This window comes from Sciurus carolinensis, chromosome 10, assembly GCF_902686445.1.
Source record: "Sciurus carolinensis chromosome 10, mSciCar1.2, whole genome shotgun sequence".
NCBI classification, from domain to species: Eukaryota; Metazoa; Chordata; class Mammalia; order Rodentia; family Sciuridae; genus Sciurus; species Sciurus carolinensis.
Window position 1 is genome coordinate 85,565,107 of NC_062222.1, and position 23,103 is coordinate 85,588,209.

General features: G+C 35.0%; 1 protein-coding gene across 1 annotated transcript; it reads left to right on the forward strand.

The window, feature by feature from the left end:
• Nucleotides 1–2,310: 2,310 nt before the first annotated feature.
• Nucleotides 2,311–22,891, forward strand: LOC124994803 (UDP-glucuronosyltransferase 2B31-like). The gene is made up of 6 exons (XM_047567061.1): nt 2,311–3,063; nt 4,420–4,568; nt 13,867–13,998; nt 15,878–15,965; nt 16,849–17,068; nt 22,393–22,891. Exons 1-6 carry the CDS (start codon nt 2,340–2,342, stop codon nt 22,670–22,672), a joined length of 1,593 nt encoding a protein of 530 aa, XP_047423017.1. The 5' UTR covers nt 2,311–2,339; the 3' UTR covers nt 22,673–22,891.
• The last annotated feature ends 212 nt before the right edge of the window (nt 22,892–23,103 follow it).

Consider the following 23,103-nt stretch of genomic DNA (forward strand, 5'->3'; position numbering starts at 1 on the left):
ACTGCAAATTGATGCAACCACTATGGAAAGCAGTATGGAGATTCCTTAGAAAACTTGAAATGGAATCACCATTTGACCCATCTAGCCCACTCCTTGGTTTATACCCAAAGGACTTAAAATCAGTATACTATAGTGATGCAGACACATCAATGTTTATAGCAACTCAATTCACAACAGCTAAACTGTGGAACCAACCTGGATGCCCTTCAGTAGAGGAATGGATAAAGGAACTGTGGTATATATACACAATGGAATATTACTCAGTCTTGAACAAGAATGAAATTATGGCATTTGCAAGTAAATGGATGGAGTTGGAGAATATCATGCTAAGTGGAATAAGCTAATCCCCAAAAGCCAAAGGCTGAATGTTTTCTCTGATGTGCGGATTCTGATCCATTATGGGGGTGGGGTGCATGGGAAGGATGGAGGAACTTTGGGTTGGGCAGAGGGGAGTGTGGGTAGGGTGAGGTGGTGTGGGGATGGGAGGGATGTTGGAATGAAATGGACATTATTACCCTATGTGCAGGTATGATTGCATGAAAGGTATGACTGCATCATGTACAGCCATAGAAATGAGAAGTTGTGCTCCATTTGTGTACAATGAGTTGAAATGCATTCTGCTATCATATAACTAATTAGAACAAATAAGAAAGTAAAAAAAAAAAAAACATAGAATGATTCTCCAGATAAATTTCATGGAACACCTTTCCTGGTAAAACAATAATGATAAATAGCTAAAGGTGCGTTAAGTTCCTATGTATTGTCTGCTTCCAAGAACTTATAAAAAATAATAACATTATAGATGAAAAAACCTGAGTAGAATATCTTCTCAGTACCGTTAAACCTCTTAAAAACACTAAGGTAGACTTCAGTCAAGACCATCACAACCAGTATCTGCATCTCTGAAATCATAATTTCAGTAGGGGAGTCTTGTGGCTTGAATATAGTTTGTCACCATTCATATTTGTGTTGAGCTTTGGTTGTAATATAACAGAATTGAAAAGTGTGGTGACCTTAAAAGGTGATTACTTTAGTCATGGTGACCAAAATACCTAAGAACTTAAAGGAGAAAAAGTTTATTTGGGGCTATGGTTTCAGAGGTCTCAGTCTATTGGTTTCTCACTCCATTGCTTTGAACCCAAGATGAAGTAGCACATCGTGGGGGAAGGACCCAGCAAAGGAAAGCTGCTCAACTCATGTCAGAATCTGGAAGGAGAGAGAGGGGAGAGAGAGAGAGAGAGAGAGAGAGGAGAGAGAGAGAGAGAGAGAGAAGAGAGAGAGAGAGAGAGAGGTCCCACAGGGCAGATGCACCCTTCTAGGGCATACCTCCACTAGCCAAGCTTCACCTGCCTACAGTTACACCCACTCAGTTCATTCTAGTTTGAACTGATTAGGTTATGGTTCTCATAATCTAAATGCTTTTACCTCTGAATATTCCTACATGAACAGAAGTTTCGGCGGGGGGATACCTTATGTTCAAACCATAGCAATGATTGAAACTTTAAAAAGAATTAATATGTCTTATGGGAGTGGGTTAGATCTGGCAGTACTGGATTAGTTACTGCAAGAGATAGTGGTTATAAAAATGGGTCACCCCAAGAGCTTGACCTCTTGGGTTCATACATACCCAAGTCCTATTCTACTTTCTGCCATGCTATCACATAACCAGAGTCCCTAACAAGTGCCCTAATCAGATGCCATTCCAAGCCATAGTATCATGAGCAAAATGAGTCTTTTATTTGTAATGTACCCTGACTTAGGTATTTTGTTACAGGAGTATAAAATGGAATAAAACCAGAAGAACAATTGTATTTAAATCCCTATCCAATGAGTTTCACAATTCTGTGCATGTACTAGGAAACATTGAATTGTACACTTTAAATTGGTGAATCATATGGTATCTGTATATATAATCAAAATTTAAAAATTACCCTTGAATCAGGTCATCTAAGAAATGCTGAGTCTGTTGTTTTATCATTTGATGTCTGGCTCAATGTAAAAGAGATACACAGAGGAGTTTCTCTCAATTGCCTCGGTGCTGGCTATCACTCTTAAACACAGTACATAAGACAGGCACTGTGTATATGAGATCTTTAAATCTCAGCTGGAAAACAGCACTTACAAAAGTAAAAGAGATATCAAGCAAACTTTCATAACCTTAAGGGACTCTAGCTTGTTTTCCTGTCATCCACATGATCAGTCTGTTCACGCTATACCTGTACTTTGAAGTGCAGGAGTTATACTTTAACTTTTGATTGATTGATCCTGAGATATATAAGCCTGAGAAACCGAAGACAGGAAGAGTTGCTACTGTAAAAGAAGCATTGCATCGCCCCAAGATGTCTATGAAGTGGACTCCAGTTCTTCTGCTGATACAACTGATGTGTCACTTTAACTCTGGAATCTGCGGGAAAGTGCTGGTGTGGCCCACAGAATACAGCCATTGGATCAATATAAAGACAATCCTGGATGAACTTCTCCAGAGAGGTCATGAGGTGACTGTTTTGACATCATCAGCTTCCATCCTTATTAATCCCAACACAACATCTGCTATTAATTTTGAAGTTTACCCTTCATCTATGAATAAACAACAGTTTGAACGACTTTTCTTAGGATGGATCCAGGAGTGTATTCAAGTGAGTCCAAAAGATACATTTTGGAAATTTCATTCAGTAGTGCAAAAAGTGTTTAGGGGATATTCTGATACAATTGAACATTTCTGCAAAGAAGTAGTTTTCAACAAGAAAGTTATGATGAAACTACGTGAATCAAAATTTGATGTCATTCTTGCAGATGCAATTGGTCCCTGTGGTGAGCTGCTGGCTGAGCTACTTAAAGTGCCATTCGTATACACTCTCCGCTTCAGTCTTGGCTACACATATGAAAAATACAGTGGTGGACTTATAGTCCCTCCTTCCTATGTGCCTATTGTTATGTCAGAACATACTGATCAAATGACATTCATGGAGAGGGTTAAAAACATAATGTATATGCTTTATTTTGATTTTTGGTTCGAAACATTTAATGTGAAGAAATGGAATCAGTTTTACAGTGAAGTTCTAGGTAAGTTGGTACTTTAATTCATACTGTGAAATCCTAAATTCTCTGTGCCTTTGAAGCTGAGCTTGCATGAACATAAAATCAATAAAATTTTCTCTAAGTAAAATGATGGGATGAAAACATAAAATGAACAAGTAGTCTCACCAATAAAAAATGGCCCTTACATTAGAGGGCCAGTTACTCATTCATAATGCTCCAGGAAATAATAACCTGCAAATTGAACCATTGAAGCTTTCTCTGAGCAATTACATATGAATTTTACTATTCTTTTGATCTTTAAGGACAGTCATTATTAATCTTACTAAAGTTTTAATGATAATAGATAGAATGATGTACATTAATGTGTAATGATGAACATTAATGATATACATTAATAATATACACGTGTATTACTAGCACAACAATATATATGTGCCATGGGGAAAATTGTTTACTTTTGTATAGCTTTGTTTAGAAATTAAAATATTTATTTGCATTACCATGAAGATTCCTTCACAGTGAAGTAAAGTGTCTCTATCCCAGACACAGAAAGCTATAAATTGAACTACCTCATACTTCCACATTCCTTTGATAAAAACAAACAAATCATGTCTTAAGGCCTAAAACCTTGGTGTAGACTAGAATCACATCATCTTAGTATATATTTTTAAGGACTACATTTACCATTAAATGAACTAAATTAAGCATAAGAACAAATCTTTGTTTTAATAATTTTGAAAACTTTCTGGATGTTACTTTCGAATATATATAGTTTACCAACTTAATATTATTAACCTCTTAATATGAGGCAAATGCAGTAGTGGCATAGGAATTCAGCCATACTCACTGAATCATTATAGTTCACTTGTAGAATCCAAGGATCAAGGGAATGATCTGCTAAATTGTGAGTATTAGACTGAGTACTCCTAGAAAAAATGTCTCTTCAGTTAGGGGAGCACTAATTGGTTACCGAATTCACAAAGATTCTAAAAATTTAGGTTACTCTTGCAGTTTTAGAGAGAAAATAAAATAAAATGCATGTTTACTTCAATGTTGGCTTAGATTAGTAATTTTTTGTGATCATAAATATACTGATAGAATATTAGACAGTACCCACACAATTAGTTTATATACATATTAATATGTAAAACATATTCATTATAGTATGAAAAAGCATACACTATATAACCTATCAATTGTAGTATGCAAACACCCCCCCACACACACGCACTTTAAACATCTTGCCTACACTAATCCAACTGATTTCAATGAAATTGTATGAGGCATTCAAAATACAATTACTTCATTTTGTTTCCTTTCCTTTTCTTTCCTTTTTTTTTTTTTTTTTTTTTTTCCTGTTCTTTCCTCTTCTTCATTCAGGGCGACCCACTACAATATATGAGGCAATGGGGAAAGCTGATTTTTGGCTCATTCGAACTTATTGGGATGTAGAATTCCCTCGTCCATTCTTACCAAATTTTGACTTTGTTGGGGGACTCCACTGTACACCTGCCAAACCCCTCCCTAAGGTAAATCCATTCCTGTTTATTTTATTTTGTTCAATTGACACTTTTGGTAGAAATAACTCTGCATTACTAATTCAGAGTGTTTGACTCAGAGATATGAGAAGCAAGATGAAGGTTCTGCCAATTATAGAACCAGGCATTTCTATGCCACCACACATATTAGCATTTCATTATTGTCACAGAAGAAAATAGGCCATCTGGCATCCTTTGAGAATAGTCAGGTAAATTAAAGCCTCTTTATGTAAGTCATAAGAAAGAATCAATCATTTATTCAAATAATATGTATTAAGCGACTGTCATATACTAGAGGTAAGTGCTGGATATACAGAGATATAAAGTTGACAGTTTCTGCATCATCCAGACCTTATATTCTAGCTGGGTAGAGAGACTGTAACAAGTAATAAATTTTTGTGTGTTATCATAAGGAAAGTACACAATGCTAAGAAACCGCCAGCAAAGATCATGAAAAGCATCCTAGAATCCTGGATAACTAAATTGAGTTCTGAAGAATGCACGGGGATACGAAGAGGGGTTGAGGGAGAGAGGAAGACACAAAAAGAGAACATATAGAACAGTAAGGGCAGTTCCCAAGAACTTCAAGAGTCATTTAGCAAAGCAGGCTGAGCAAAGAGCAGATGATACTGGAGACGTAAGTGAAAGTCAGATAATTAGTAGGGTTTCTAAAAATATCTATTAAGTGTGTTTGGGAGTCAATGAAAGGGTTAAGTATAAGAGAGATGTGAATAAAGTTTCTTATTTGGAAAATCTCACAATGCAGTCACCAAGTTGGATTACAGAAGGACAAGACAATGCAAAGAGGAAACATTCAGAAAGTTGTTGCAAGAGTTCAGACAACAAATGAGGTAGAACATGGATGAGGTTGTTCTTACATGTGACTATGCTTATTCATCTATTAACAATCCAACTTCACATTGTGTTATGTGGAAAACATAGGTAATACTGATATACAATGTCCCTGGTACAAATATAGGATCCATGGTAATATTAACTATTGTAATTATTTCCTTTTGTTTCTATAAAATAATTTTTCCTTCTAAATAACTGAACTTTGTTATCTACTTTTAAAGATCCTAACTATACCAAAAAGGTAGGATTAATACTTGAAAATAGTAGTATATGGGTGTTTTTCCAGGTTAATCATTTTAGCCTACCCTAAACACTGTCGTGTACACGAATTTGGATTATATTCAACTTGAGAGAAAGAAACTCACAATATGGCTGAAATAAGCTACCATAGAACTTCTCTTGAAAATGTAACCAGTCCAGGTCTGGTATAGTAGCTCTATTACCAATAATATTAATTAGCTAATATGTGCCAGGTACAGTAGATACAATTCCACATATAACAGAAAATAGTTTTCTGAAAGATCAACACTGTATTCTCAAGCAAAATCCTAGAGAACAGATATTCACTTACAGGCAGACATGTGAGTTTTGGCAATTAAATGAGCAAGTAGAATTGCTAAATTTGTATTGTGAGGGTTAAAGTTCTTCACAACCATCTTGCTTAAAAGGAATCGCCTTTCTCAGTGATATAAATGTGTGGCCTTCACTTGTCTTCACTCCAGCATTTGAATAATTACTCACCTGAGGACCCAGACTATTACATCCTAGACCATGATAAGGATGTTGAGCTTAAGAGAGTTTTCTGTCATATGCCAATCTTAGAGGACACGTCAGGAAAACTCCCTGGGGAAACTTGGGTTTCAACATCACAGCTTCCCAACAGAATGAGCACAGAAAATATGTATTGCATACATAATGATGACCTAAGTGTTCTTGCCATTTATTTCTGAGTACAGTCTTTAGTTTACAATCACAAAAAAAAAAGGTCATAAAATAGGATAACATTTGTAGGAGGGAACAGAATATAAAACATTTCAAATGAATACCATACTTAGAAAGCAAACATTACTTGCTATACTGTTAGGTGATCTCTAAAGAGTGCCTTTTTCCTTCCTTCTTGAAGACACCTATATATTGAAATCTTACTCAAGTCTCATATTCAATAGACTTATTTTGTTGTTTGTGGTAAGTTCTACACAGTACAAAGAAAACCAAAGTTAGTGAAAGTTCTGACTAAAAACTGAGACAGAGTTAGTATAAATTTTAAGCAATTACGCCTTGATCTTGAGAGATTTTCCCCATTCTCAATAGGGGAAAGCAGAAAGAGGAGGAGGACAACAAGAAGGACAGATAGAAGTGCGATCATGATAAGTAGTAACAGTAGCAGGCATTATTTAATGTATAAATAAGATTTGAGCACAGGTCAATATTAGAAACTCTGTTTTCTCGATCTTTATTATAGAGTAATGCTCTCCAAAATTACTTGCTTTTCCATTAATGATTAGATTCTCAGACAATTTCTGTGTTGTTTAAGGAGATATAACACATTTGTCAAAATGCCCAAAAGCCAAATATATCAATACTATTAAAAATGCAAGTAGCTATGGGCTTCATAGTATTATCAATGAAAATTATACAAACAAAAAATCAAATGAATGTAATCTGTGTACATGGCAGTTACTTATAGAATACACATTGGCAAAAATTTGAATATCATATATTAAGTAATGATTTTTAAACTCATTCTGGTACATACCACACCATTACAATTATGAGATTTGCTGTTACATATTCTATATGTACACAATATAACAATACAATTTGGTCAGTATCACTTCCCAGGAATTCCCCTTCTCTCCCCACCTCCCACCCATTGGTCCCTTTCTCAACTGATCTCCCTTTGATTTTCATGAGATCCACCCACATCTTTCTTTTTCCTTTTTCCTCTCTAACTTTCAACTATGAGAGAAAACATATAACTCTTGACCTTCTGAGTTTGACTTATTTCATTTAACATGATAGTCTCTAGTTCCATCCATTTTTGTGCAAATGACATAATTTCATTATTTTATTCTGACTGAATAAAACTCAATTGTGAATATATACCACATTTTCTTTATTCAGTCATACATTGGCAGACACCTAGGTTGGTTCCATAGTTTGGCTATTATGAATTATACTTCTATAAACATGGGTATGCATGTATCACTGTAATAAGATGACTTTAATTCTTCAGGATAAATACTAAGAAGTGTTATAGTTGGGTCATATGATGGTTCCATGCATAGCCTTTTGAAGAATTTCCATAGTGGTTGTACTAGTTGACAATCACACCAACAGTGTAAAAGTGTTCTTGTTTCTCCACATTCTCCTCAGCATTTATTATTCTTTTTATGATGACTACTATTCTGACTGTTAAGAGATGAAATCTCGGTATTGTCTTGATTTCCCTAATTTCTAATTATGTTGGACATTTTTCATACTTTTGTTGGATAATTGTATTTATTCCTCTGAGAAGCATCTGTTTAATTCATTTTCCCATTTATTGAGTTGTTTGAATTTTTTGGTGTAAAATTTTTTGAATTCTTTATATATTCTAGAAATTAATTCTTCATCAGATGGTAACTAGCAAAGATTTTCTGCCATTCTGTAAGTTCTATCTTCACAATTCTAATTGTTTCCTTTGCTGTGAAGAAATTTTTAAATTTGATTCTTGTGCAGGGTGAGAGATGAGGGTCTAGTTTCATTCTTCTGCAGTTTTCCATTGTTCATTAAAAAGGCAATCTTTTCTCTAATGTATGTTTTTGGCACCTTTGTCAAGGATCAGATGACTGTAGCTGTGTGGGTTTGTCTCTGTATCTTCTATACTACCAGACAATGTGTCTGTTTTTATGCCAGTACCATGCAGTTTTTGTTACTATAGCTCTGTAATATAATTTGAAATCAGATATTATGATGCATCCAGCATTGCTTTTTGGGTTTAGAATTGCTTTTGTTATTCTAGGTCTTTTATTCTTCCAAATGAATCTTAGGACTGCTTTTTTTTAAATAGTTCTGTGAACAATGTCATTGGTATTTTCATGTGAATTGCATTGAATCTATATATTGCTTTGGATAGTTGGCAATTTTCACAATATTAATTCTACCTCTCCATGAGCATGAAAGTTCTTTCCATCTTTTTGTGTGTCTTCTTTAATTTCTTTCTTCAATTGTAGAGAGTTTTCAACTCTTTGGTTAGATTTATTCCTAGCGATTTTTTTGTATGTTTTTTGAGGCTCTAATGAATGGAATCATTCTCTCTCTCTCTTTTTTTTTTCTTCCTCAGTAGATTCATTGTATATTGGAAAACTATTGATTTTTGTATGTTGATTTTGTAATCAGTTACTGTCAAATTTGTTTATTAGCTCTAGCAGTCTTTTGGTGAAATCCTTTGAATCTTCTATAAATGGAATCATATCATCTACAAACTAATATTTTCACTTCTTCCTTTCCTATTTTTATCTCTTTTATTTCTTTCTCTTTCCTAATTGCTCTTCTACTTGTTTTGGAATTGGTTTATTCTTCTTTTACAAGGACCTTAAAATGAATAATTAGCTTTTATATGTGGAATCTTTTTGATTTTATTATACAGGCATTCATAGCTATAAACTTTCATCTTAGAACTTTCTTCCTACTGTCCCAGAGGTTATGATATATTGTATTACTATTCTCATTTGAGTCTAGAATTTTAAAATTTCTCCCTTGATTTCCTGTGAAATCCATTTTTTCATTCAATAGAGAGTGTTCAATCTCCATGTTTACATAGTTTTTGTATGGTTTTGTCATGTTGGTTTCCAATTTCATCCTATTATGATCCGACAGGATGTAATAAATTATACCAATTGTTTTGTATTTAAGGAAGTTTGCTTTGTGACCTTACATATAGTCTTTTTTGTAGAAGGTTCCATGAGATGCTGAGAAGAAAGTGTATTCAGATGTTATTGAATGAAATATTCTATAGATTTCTGTAAGTCCATCTGACTTACAATATTTTTCAGGTCCAAAGAGTTTTTACTGATTTTGTGTCTGGATGACCTATCTTACAATGAGACAACTGTGTTGAAATCACCCAGTAATTTGTACTTAAGTCTATCTGAGGTTTCATTCTGAGTAATGTCTCTTTTATGTAACTAGTTCCACCCATGTTTGTGACCTAAATATTTATAATTGCTACTTTTTTGTTGTTGTTGAATTATTCCTTTTACCTATATGAAGGGACCATCTTTGTCTCTTCTGATTAATTTTTGTTTGAAGTCTGCTTTGCTATATATGAGAGTAGCTAACCCTGCTTGTTTTCTGGATCCATTTGCATTACGTATCAATTTTTATCCTTTTGCTTTCAGCGTGTGGCTGTTTGTACCTATAATATGTCTCTTTTACAAACAACATATCATTGGGTCTTGTTTTATAATTCATCCTGCCAGATGATATATTTTAATTGGAGAATTGAGACCATTATATTCAATGTCATTACAAAGAGATGTTTATTATTTCCTGTCAGTTTGATGTATTTATGTTTAATTTGGTCCTGTTTCTCATTTTCTTCGCTACTCGTCAAGTCAGATTTGTTCATTTGTGAACTCCAGGGTTTGTTTTTCATTTCTTCTGTGTGAAATATTTCATTAAGTAAGTTCTGTAGTGCTGTTTTAGTTGTTCTGTATTCTTTTAGTTGGTGCTTGTCATGGAAGGTTTTTATTTCATACTTGATTTTGAAGGATAATTTTGTTGGATATAGCAGTCTTGGGTGACAGTTATTTTATTTCAGAACTTGGAACATATTATTCCAAGATCTCCTTTTAGAGTTTGTGCTGAGAAATGAGAAGAGATTGTGATGTCTTGCCTCTAAATGTGACCTGACAGCTCTCTCTTAAGGCCCTAAAAGTTCTATCCTTGTTCTCTTGTTCTCTGTGTTAGGCATTTCAATTACAACATACTGTGGAAATGTTCTTTTCTGATCCTGTGTATTTGGGGTTCTGTATCTGATATATACCCCTGTGTCTGGATATCCATTTCATTCTCAAAGTTTGGGAAAATTTCTGTTATTATTTCCCTAATAACTGTTATTATCAGTTTCTCTGGGTCTACTTCTCATAACCCTCCTCAATTCCAAGGATTCTTAAATTTGATTTCTTAATGTTGTCACAGCATTTTTGTGTATTCTGGTCATGGTTACTTATTTTATTTACTCTACTACTGTCTGAATGTTCAAGGCTGGCCACTTTTTCTTTTATATCTGAGATTCCACCCTTATCATTGTCTACTGTCTTATAGAGACTTTTAATTGAAATTTTATTTGATTTATTTTGGTTCTCATTTCCAAGATTTGTTGTTCTTTGTTGGGACTAATGACACGTTAACTAACTCAGGCTGACTCCTTACTCCCTGGCGAGTGAGCAAGATCAAGGCTCAAAGGCGGTTTCAAAGGTTCATGACGATAAACCGGACCACCATCAGGGATTGGTTAACAACAGTTCCGCTAACGTGATCAGCTGTGCTTGCCATATAGTCCTATGGGACTCTCGCCTGCATGAACCCCCAATGCCTTGCTGACCTTTAAGCTGATTGGTTCCCGCCTAGCCCCCACCCTACATAAAAGCTGTGGGATTTCCTCAATAAACAAGTTTCTGCTGTGACGGGTCTCCCTGATGCGTCTGATTGTCCTCTGCCTGGAGGGCTGGAAGCGGGCGATCAGTCGGCCCTACCTATCCTGATCTGACCTTGTTGGGGAGTGTCCCCTTCCCTTGCCGCTGGTCGAGAAGGGCAAGGGGGCTTAAGACCCCGACAGTTCTTTTTCAATATTTTTATTTCATTAAATTTTCCATTTATATTCTGTAATGACTTCCTTAATTCATTCAATTGTTTTTCTGTGATCATTTTTATAATGACTTTTTGAATTATCTGATTTTTTTAAAAATTTCAATATCTTTGGGGTCAGTTGTTGGTGAATTATGAACATTAGGTGGCTTCATGTTACCTTGTTTTTACATATTTCTTGTAGTCCTGTGTTGGGTTTTATGCATCTGTTAGGAGGGATTTCTCTACCACTCTTTTTAGAATATGGCCTTTACTTTCCAAAGTGTCCTAGAGTGATCTGAATTGAGATCCCTATAGGTGTGGTGTTCACAAACTTTACATTAATTCTCTCTGTTTTTGCTGTGGCAGTGGATTTCCATAGGTGGAAGCCATGAACCCAACCCCAGCTGTTTCTTCTTGAGGACTTATCATTAATTTGGGTTTTTAATCTCTTCTATTCTTTGTATTAAAGTATAGTTAGAGATTGAGTGTCACTAATTTGAGTGTGAAGCAAGGTGAACTATATTGTTGTTGAATTTAATTTAGCAGCCAACTTCTCTAACCTGTGAACTTATAGTGTCAGATTTCCACCTACTCAGAGAATAGGGGAAAATAAACAATAGCAACAACTGATACAAACAATATATAGCATTAAAATAAATACCTGGATTCTACTATGACTACTTCAATGTTAATTGCTGTAAAAAAACAGAAATGGTTGGGTCAGCAATTGCCAACAACAACAACAAAAAGAAACAAGCGCACAAATATAAACTAGATCTGGCATTAAAACAAGAAACAGGTGTCAACTATGTCATCCACAGAGGTAATAATTATAACAGTGTTAATGGTGGGAGCAGCAGTTATACACACCAGTTAGTTCTAAAAGATGATAAAAATACAGTTAATTAAGATGAAATAAAATGTGATAGGAAGGTAGAAAAAGACTTTGAAGTTTTAAAAAGTGAACAGAGAGAATGCAGAAGAGTTGTAGCAGGTGACATTTATAAGGATGGAGGAGAAAAATAGGAGAAACAAAGGGAGAGAGAGAGAATAAAATTTAAGCTATCAGCAGGAGAAGAAAAGAGAGAGACACAACATAATAAAAACAATACAAAGCAAGACAAAAATATACAAATCAAAAAACCCTAATCCTCAAAAGACAAAGCAAGGTAAAATAACTACATTTTTAAAAAATTAAAAATGCTAAGAATAAGACAAATAAAGAAATGTGTATGTTTATATGTCCAAGAACCAATCAGTACTGAAAGAACACACACACACACACACACACACACACACACACACACAGAAAGAATAAGAAAAAGTAAAATTATTCTTAATGATAAATGAAGTAATCATTTCCACTGAGGTGGTCATGTAGTCACCAAGAATGGATAATGGATAACTGACTATGCCCAACTGTCTTTCTCTCCATTTCTTCTTGAGCTTTACTGAGAACAAGAGCAAGGGCTGGGTTTTATTATCCCCTTACCTCTTTTTGTGTTTTTTTTTGTGTTTCCCTCTGAGCTGCCAGTTGGAGTGGCCCAAGACTACAACTGTTCGGAATAAGTCTCAACCTCCCTTCTTACTGGTATGACATAGGATGGATCAGGAAGAACTGCCAGTTGGAACTTTGCCTGCAGAGATCAGATCTATTAACTTCCAGGGTGGGGTTGCCGCAATGTTCTATGAAGGGAGTTCTGATGGATGAGGCTTAGGTCTAATCAGACCTCAGGGGCTTTGTTGGGTGTCTGCTCTCATGGACACACCCCTAGGGACTGGCTATTCTCTGTAGGGAGTCTGAATCTCAGGAGCCTCCCAAGAATTCTTCTCATTTGGGAGTGGAGCTGAACCTCCACACATTCTGCTGTCCACCAGCTCAGCTATCCCAGGGTTAATCCCTGAATGTTTCCATACTTGCCTGTTCAGATTCTCAATCCACTTTAGCTGGTCACACGAGCCACCAGACTCAAAGTTTTGAAAAGCAAGTTGTGCTCCCCCTTTTCTTTTCTGACTTGAATCCCTGGGGTAAAATCTCTGTGCCTTTTTCACTCTCATTTATCTAGGTACACACTAGGCCACACAGTAGGCATTGTGGCAGTTTGCTCTGATCTCTCAGTTCTCACCGCAGCAGCCGCAGCATGGCCACTTCAAGATGTCTCCACCTCCTCTCTCCCCAGCCAGTAAAGACACAGCACTTTTCAATCACCAGTGCACAGTGCAGCCTCTGGATCTGCTCAGTTCAGGCTGCTTTTCTGATCTCATGTTTTTCTCATTCCAAATATGTGTTTCTCTGTTTTTCCTTCCTCTGTGGTAGACAGCACCATCCCTACTGCTGCCACCACTTCCACAAACAGTTTGGTTCCAACATAGTCTTCTTTGTTTAATGAACCCAAACTTCTGAGTCTCTAAGACACGCTGACTCTCCAGTGTTGAAATTTAGTGAAATTCTTCCTTCACCCACCTCACTAAGAAGTAGTACTCCCACTGCTTATATTTTGATCCTTGGGGCAACTAGGAAGGCAGTCTTCCTCTAATGTGCCATGTTGAATCCCTTCTCAGTTGCTCTTTTTTGATGATGCAAATTTTTTATTTACAGGAAATGGAAGACTTTGTACAGAGTTCTGGAGAAAATGGTATTGTGGTGTTTTCTCTGGGATCGATGGTCAGTAACATACCAGAAGAGAAAGCCAATGAGATTGCATTTGCCCTTGCACAGATTCCACAAAAAGTAAGTAAAAGTGCCCTCTTAGTGGACAAGTATGTGAAGTCTGTTAAACTCTATAAAGTTTTTGATTAATGAAACATTCTTTCTAAACATAACCTATCATAATCCCTCTAACTCATCTCAGAAATCTTATTTTAAAGAAAAATATGTATAGTACTTCTAAAACAGTAGAGAATGCTTAATTCATGTTAACATTAACATTATGATCATAAAGAATATAGTTAACCAGTACATTGTGAAATTTGAACTGTAAGGTTATCACAGGCAGATACACAGATACCACATTCTTCCCTGCCTTTTCTTCCTTTTCCTTTCAGGATTCCTGAGGGCACTATATACACTGCAAATGTTAACAGAAAGCAATAAAAAATTAACTCATAACTGGACCACCAAAATAATGTTAAGCAGGTATTGAAAAAGATTGAATTTTATCATGATTTTAGATATCCCACACAATCCCTTGTTCCTTGCTGACCCTAATTTAAGAATAGGCTTCTTGCCATCATATTCCACCTCATCTCTAGCCCAGAGCAATGGAGTCTGCCAAACATGGACTGAACCTCTCAAATTGTGAGTTCAAAATAATCTCCATTAAAAAAATAGCACAAGTTTCTTTAATGAACTGTTCCTCGAGTTTTGAGGAGAAAGGCTATCCAGAGTTGAACAAGACTGAAACCCTGAGTCCAAATTCCTATTGAGTCATGTGTATTTGCAGAAAAAGAAAAAATGGTTTGCACTAGTGCACAGGATCCTGACACTGTCTGAAGAAGGAAAATATTAGAGAAAGGGTAGAGAATAGTCCTCCCCTTCAAGTGGACTGTGTGCATTATAAAATGTGTTCCAAAGGACAATGCTTCTAAAACATCAGATTAACACTTTCTAAGTAGAAAGAAGAAAATATCAGGAAGAGGCAAGCAGAAGCAAGCCTGGCATGGGCTAAAATTCAGAAGCTTCCAGCTCCATAAAGTGCTTTAACACCACATTTTCCAACATGTAGAATACTCTTGTGGTCCTTGTGCTTCCTATCTGATAAAGGTTTGTAGTTTCTTATCTGATACAGGTTTCTCCTAATCACCCAAGTATTATTTTTTCTTGCAGACTTAACGTTACATTTTACTTACATTTCATATAGAAGTTAAACAATTAAAAAGTATACTCCAGTTCATGAAGAATGCTTTTAATTTCCAAAGTCAGCTCCTCATCTTGGTCCTAGGCATAAAAATATTTTGGATCTATAGGAGACTACCACAAAGACTTTGTAGTGCACCATTAAATGATAACATACAATTTTTTAAAAATCCAGCAACATCACAATTGTGTACTTTATTTCAACATCCATGTAATTATTTACAAGTTGCCAACAGGCTCTTCATTTTAAAACTTAAAGAATTTCCAAATCTACCAATATTGATAGAAGTGTGGGTTAAGGTCCACAAGTGCCAGTGAAATGTTTCTTGTAGGTAGTGCTTAACAAATTGCAATCTAAAACAAGTTACACGTATTTCCTAGTTAGACTTCATTTATTTCTCTCAAGTAGCTGACTGCATTGGTTTGCTTTTGTGTATAAAAAATATGCCAAACTGAAATAAGTACCTTAAAGAACTAATGAATTTATGTACTTGCTATCCAGTCTATGTCACTCAAAAGAGATAAACACGATGATAGTAAATTTGGAAAATGAAAGTTAGGATAAAATACATAAAACAAAATAAATATGTACTTTTACTTTAGATTTTAGGAATTCTCATTACTTCAAATCGTTTATACTCATTTCCTTTTGTGATAAATGTTGAACTAGATGATCTCTTAATTTTTTAGAATTCAAACATGGTATAACTTTAAACTTTAAATCATAGAATAAGGTATTTTCTTTACCAAACAGGTCATATGGAGATTTCAAGGCAAGAAGCCAGATAAATTAGGACCCAACACTCGGCTATACGAATGGATCCCCCAGAATGACCTTCTTGGTAAGACTCTGAGATAAGTACTGAAAACACAAGTTCAGTCAATCTGGATACTTACAGTTCAACAGGAAACATTTTACTGAATATTTTTACTTAACAAAATCAAACACAGTGTTCAAATTCTTTTTATTTATTTTCCAGACCCAGGGATGGTTTGAAAAAGCAAATTTAAAAAATCCCTGCAATTGTATTATACACAGTCTTTATATACACAATCCAAGTTATCTCCATTTCTGGTACAATTACTCTGCAAGATTTTTCAGTCAGTTCTTGGATTGTCTGTCTTGTTCTACAACTTTCACTTATTCTTTTGCCTCCTGCAGGAATATTTCAAATATCACTCAAAAATAACAGCCAGGAATTTTTTTTTCTTTATTAACAGTGACTATTTTCTATAGAAATGAATGCACAATCTTCTTTATGAAGTGATAACACACTTCATAATGGAACATAGTCTCTCTTTTCTCTGATTTTATTACCATACCATCTTACTTCTTGCTGCTTGGGACATGCTACATAGCAAACAGTGATTTCAGTTGTTTTAAATGAGAAAATGTTCTAACATGTCCTTCATGAATTTATTTTTCATTAGTACATGTTAATTCTTGTACTCAAAAATGTCCTACTTTGTCCACCTGTCAATCTTGTTTTCATTTTTCAAATCTCAAGTCATAAATCTCCTCTTTTGTGTAATTTTCAGTTGGCACACCAGTGAACTTAGGTGCTTCTTCCTCTGAGATGAAAAAAAAAAATCAATGCAGAGTCATGGTTACAATAATCTGTTATCTAAAATGCACGACTCCCTTTAATGTCTTATAATACACATTTCTCATTTCACTTCTAAGGTTTCTAATTAATAATTTTGCTGACATTCACTCAATCCTAGGTCATCCAAAAACAAAAGTTTTTATAACTCATGGTGGAACCAACGGTATCTATGAGGCAATCTACCATGGGATCCCAATGGTGGGCATTCCTTTGTTTGCGGATCAACCTGATAATATTGCTCATATGGAGGCCAAGGGAGCAGCTATTAGATTGGACCTCAGTACACTGTCAAGTGAAGATCTTCTCAAGGCCTTGAGGATGGTCTTTAATGACCCTTCGTGAGTACAACGACTTTGACATTGGGTTGTATTCATAGAAGGATTGTCTTCTCATCAATGAATATGAGTTTTAGCCCATTTTGAAGAGGGTAACTTGGAAAGAATTTAAAAGATTTAACCCATGTTAAATCTTATTTATCTTCAACCAGTTTAATCAGTATCATTTCAGAGTTGTAGACCACTTCAAATATAATAAGTATTTCAAAGTTGAATTGATCTTGAGATACATAGGTAAATGATTACTACGTCATTTCTATACATACACAAAATGTTTGGCATATATAACTATTTGCAAAAAGGATGTAATTTTTAAATATGACAATCTACACAAGAAAGAAAGATGAACTTATAGAAATATGACAAAATGTCTTAAATCCATATCTAAAATTTCTGCAAACATAAATCATTTTACTCAAAAATTATTTTATCAGTATCATTAACAGATTTAATTGATGATGTATAACACACAGCATATACCATTTATCTATTTAAAGTGTGTTTTCATAGTTATGCAACTCTTAAATACTATAATTTTTGGAAATTTTATCACATCAAAAGGAATGTGATAAAGCACTGAAGTCATTTCCTATTTCCTCCTAGCCCAGGCAGACACCACTTACTTTTTGTCTCTATAGATCATCCTATTCTAAATATTTCATATAAATAGATGGTACAAATTATTGTCTTCTTTAGTGGATTTAATTCACTAGCGTAGTGTTGTCAGTTTCATTATGTTTTGCCATGTGTCAGTCTTCATTGCTTTTATTGCTGAATAACATTCTGTGGTTGGATATATTCAAAGTTATCAATTCATCAGTTGATGGAAGTTTTTGTTGTTTTCAATTTGATTATTATGAACAATGTATATATTTTTGTATGAACTTATGTATTCATTTTTTTCTAGTAAGTCCTAGTAGTAGAACTACTGGGTCATAGGGTAATTTTATATGTATTAAGATCTGCCAAACTATTTTCCAAAGTAGTTGTGAATTTTTTTGCAACATGCAAGAAACACAAGAGAGTTCCAATCTCTATATGTCATTGTTAGCATTTATTATTGCCTGTTTCTTTTATTATAGCCATCCTGGTGAATAATATTGTAGCTCACTGTGATCTTGACTTACATTTCCATTATAGCTAAACAGCATCGTTTTATGTCCTTATAGGTCATTCACTTGTCTTCTTGAAAGAAATGTCAGTTTCAGATCTTTGCTCATTTTTAATCAGATTATTTATATTCCAGTTATTGATTAAAACATTTCTCCATATTTTATGAATATGTCCCATCAGATATAAGATTTGCAAATATTTTTCTCCTCTTCTTCCTCCTCCTCTGCTGATCCCTTTCTCTTGTGTAATACTCTTCCTGTTATTTTTATATCACTCCCCCAACCAGATTCCACATATGACTGAAAACATGCAGTATTTGTCTTTCTGATTTTTTACTCACTTCGCTTAGTATTGGAATTTCTAGTTCCATCTATTTTCCTACATAATTCCTTTATGACTTAATTTCCTTTATAGTTCAGTATTACTCTGATGTGTGTGTGTATGTGTGTGTGAGTGTGTGTGTATGATATCACATTTTCTTTATCCATTCATCTGTTGATGGAAACCTGGGCTGATTCTATAATTTGTGAATCGTTTCATGAAGAGTGGCATGAAGATATGCAGGTATCTCTACAGTAGGATAAGTTTAATTCCTTTCAGTATATACCCAGCAGTGGTATACCTTCGTTGGAAGGTAGTTCTCTGTTTAGTTTTTTCAGGAAATTCCACACTAATTTCTATTTTAGCAACACTACTTCCAATGTCCACCAACAGTATAGAAATGTCCCTTTTACACTGTATCCTTTGCCAGCAATTATTGTTATTTTAATTCCTTTTGATAGTCATTCAGACTGGGCTGAGATGGAAGCTCAGTATAGTCTTAATTTGCATTTTCTTGTAGGCTAAAAATGTTGATCATTTTTTCATGTATTGTATTAGTCAGATTTTTGTTGCTGTGACCAAAATACCTGACATGAAGAACTTAACTTAGAGGAGGAAAATATTATTTTGGATCATGATTGCAGAGGTTCAGTCTATAGTCAGTCAACAGTTTCTCTGGGCCTGAGATGAGGTAGAAAGTCACAGAAGAACATCATGGCAGAGGAAAAGTACTCAGCTGATGGCAACCAGGAATCAGAGAGAGGGAGTGATGAGGATCCAGAGATAAAATATAATCCCCTAGTTCACACCCTAATGTTCTACTTCCTCAAACCACACCCTGGCTACAGTTACCACCAAGTAATACATTCAATTTCATCCAAAGGGATTAATCCACTGATGAGTTTATAAATCTCATCATTTAATTATTTCACTTCTGAACATTCCTGCAATGCCACATGAGCTATTGGGGGATATCTTGTATCCAAACTATAACATGTCTGTTCAATTCATTTGCCCATTTATTGATTGGTTTATTTGGAGAATATTTTCATATAAACCTTTTGAATTCCTTATATAATTTGAATATTAATCCTGTCAGAAGAAGAGAGGGCAAAGTTTTTATCTTATTCTGTAGGCTGCCTCTTACTGAGCTGATTGTTTTCTTCACTATGCAGAAGCATTTTAATTTGGTGCAGTCACATTTGTTGATACTTCCTATAACTTTCAGAATTATGGGAGTCCTATTCAGGAAGTCATTGCCTGTGCCTATGTCTTGAAGTGCTTCTCTGTAGTTTCAAAGTTTCAGGCCTCATACTCAGGTTATCGATCCATTTTGTGTTCATTCTTGTACAGAATCAGAGTTAGTAATCAATATGCAATCTTCAACTTGCGGATATTCAGTTTTACCAGCACCATCTTTAGAAAAGAATAGTTTTTCTTCAACATATATTTTTGGCACCTTTCTCAAGAATCAGATGGCTACAGCTGAATGGGTTTATTTCTTTGAACTCTATTGTATTATGTTGGTTCATGTCTGGTTTTGTACCCATACTATGTTATTTGTGTTACTATGGCTCTGTAGTTTATTTTGAAATTGGATATTGTGATAATTCCAGCATTTATCATTTTGCTCAGAATTGCTTTGACTATTTGTACTTCCATATGAATTTTATGATTCTAATTCTTAGTTCTGTGAAGTATTCCATTGATATTTTGACAGGGATTTTATCAAATCTGTAAATTGGTTTCATTCAGATGGTCATTTCAACAGTATTCATTCTGCTGATTCATAAACCAAGGAAGTCTTTCCATCTTCTAGTATCTTCTTTCTTCAATATTCTATAATTTTCATAGCAGAAGACATTCACCTCTTGGATTAGGTTTATTCCTAGTGATTTTCTTTGAAGTTATTGTTAAAGAAATTGTTTTTTCTGATCTCTGAATTCTGATCTCTGATCTCAAATAGCTGAATTTGCTATTTGTGTATTAGAAAAGCTATTCAGTTTTGTGTGATGATTTGTATCCTGTTACTTTTCTGAATTTGTATTTCATTATCAGTGCTAATCTTCTAGTGGATTCTTTAGGATCTTCTAAGTGGCAGATCACATGACCTACAAATTCTATATCATGATACAATTAGTGGGTATGTTGGTATTCTCACTTCACCATCCCTTCAAGTTAATTGTGACTATTTTCAGCTGATTACTTAGGATATGTGTATTTTTCTTATGCTTTTGGAAGCTTATTATGGAAAATATAATGTATTTTAAATTATTAAGAAATACATTTAAAGCAACACATAATAACAGAAGAAATGCTTAGGGCTGCTATGTTAATATGGTCAGGAAAAACACCTCTGAGGGGTGACATGAGGGTCAAGATCTCAACCATGAACTATTAGCAAGACTTGTGGTGTTGCAGGAAAAGATGCCTAAGGAAAGACCCAAGAACATTCAAAGTATGAGTGTGCCAAGGGGAGAACACGTTTGGTGACGTGGGAACAGGAAGAAAGCACATGTGCCTAAAGCACTAAATTTAGGTTATGGAACCACCATATGATTCACTTATCCCACCCCTCAGTATATATTCAAAAATTTAAAATCAGTATACTACAGGGATACAACCACATTGATGTTTATAGCAGCTCAGTTCACACTGGCCAAGCTATGAAATCAAGTTAGGTGCCCTTCAACAGATGAATGTATAAAGAAAATGTGGTGTACATACACAGTGGAGTATTAGTCATAAAGGATGAAATCATGGCATTTGCCAGTAAATAGATGGAACTAGAGACTATCATGCCAAGTGAAACAAGCCACTCTCAAAAAGTCAAAGGTCAAAAGTTTTCTCTAATATGTGCAAGCTAATCAGAAATAACCAGGGGTGGGTGGTGAGGGGGAGGGAAAAAAAAACAAAGAAGAAGAGAGAATTGTATCAAAATAGAGGAAAGATGAATAGATTAAACAAGGAGGATTGAGGAGGAGGTAGGAGGGACAGAAAAGGAAAAGAGTGGAATGAATCTGACCAACTTTTTATATGTACATACATGATTACATCACAGTGAATCCCAATACCAAGTATATACAAAAAACTTAAAAACAACTATAAATAAATTGCAGAAAGATCAGTAGAGTAGAGGGAAGCAAGGGGAGGAAATGGGGAGTGGAGAGTACTGGGGGCTGAATTAGAGTAAATTATATTCCATGCTTTTGTGATTATGTTAAAAGGAATCCTAATGTTATATACAACTAAAAAATCAATAAAAAATAAAGAAGACAAATATGCATAGACAGAATGAGCAAGGGAAAATGAAATCAGAAAATATGGCCAGGGTCTAACCCATCAGGATCCTCTAGTACAAGAACAGACTTGGATTTTATTCTACTTGTGATGAGAAGTCAAATGAAAATTTTGAGCAGGATAGCTTCATAATTGGATGTATATGTTTTAATAATACCATTCTGGCTACCTAGTGGAAAAGAGACAGTAGAGGATAGAAACAAAGAGGAGAAACAGAGAGAATGGTTAGGAGGCACTGCACCACCATGATACGATTCCTCGTTAAAAGCTTCAAGGTAATCTTTCACAAATTGTATGCCTTCTCTTGCACTTATTGGACTCAGATTGGTTCATAACTATTTCCTCTGATGGAAAGGATTTTACTCACTTTCCTGAAATTTCATGATCACTTTTGAAATATTTATACATCAGAACATTCCAATTAAAACCATACATTATATGGTGACAAAATAAAAATACACCATATGAGGGTTAGTCTATGATATTTATTTTTAAATTGTCCATATGGCATTTGTGAAAAACTCTCTTTGACTTCATATGCTCAGACAAATTAGCTTACTTTCAATATTGATACTTTTATGTTTCACCTTTAGATATAAAGAGAATGCTATGAGATTATCACGAATTCACCATGATCGGCCAGTGAAGCCTCTGGACCTAGCTGTCTTCTGGATAGAGTTTGTCATGCGCCACAAAGGAGCTAAACACCTCCGGGTTGCTGCCCATGACCTCTCCTGGTTCCAGTACTACTCTCTAGATGTGGTTGGGTTCCTGCTGGCCTGTGTAGCAACTGTGATATTCATCATCACTAAATGTTGTCTGTTATGTTGCCAGAAGTTTGCTAAAACAGGAAAGAAGAAAAAAAGGGAGTGATTGTATCTAGGCCTGAAGCTGGAAGTCCTAATAGAAGGCTCCTCCAGTTAACTCTCACAAGAGGAGATTGTCTTGCCAGGCTACTTATTGTAACAACTTTTCACAAATCACTTTGTCAAGTCAAATTTTGTCTTCATGAAATTCACTCTCTGTGTAAAAGGTAGAAATATTTCAGTTCAAGGAAACACTATTGGAGAAAATAAAATTAAACCACATGTATTTATATTGCCATTTATGATTCTAATTTTGTAGCTTTAACCTCTCTGAAGAAAGACTTCACTAATTAGAGTGTTGTGACAAGATTTGCCCTTCCATGGGTTTTCAGGAAACCCATAGTGTTGCTTACCTTTCATTGTACATCCAGTCTCAGCATCCCTTCTTCCCTAAAAGATGTAGGAAGGCAAAGTCATTTGTCAGTGGCATTAGAAATG

Excerpts from the sequence above, each read along its gene's own strand:
- LOC124994803 (XM_047567061.1), top strand. The coding sequence starts at position 2,340 with ATGTCTATGAAGTGGACTCCAGTTCTTCTGCTGATACAACTGATGTGT. Across the intron at positions 3,064-4,419 it reads GTTTTACAGTGAAGTTCTAG|GGCGACCCACTACAATATAT; the intron begins GTAAGTTGGTAC and ends TTCTTCATTCAG. Across the intron at positions 17,069-22,392 it reads ATGGTCTTTAATGACCCTTC|ATATAAAGAGAATGCTATGA; the intron begins GTGAGTACAACG and ends TTTCACCTTTAG.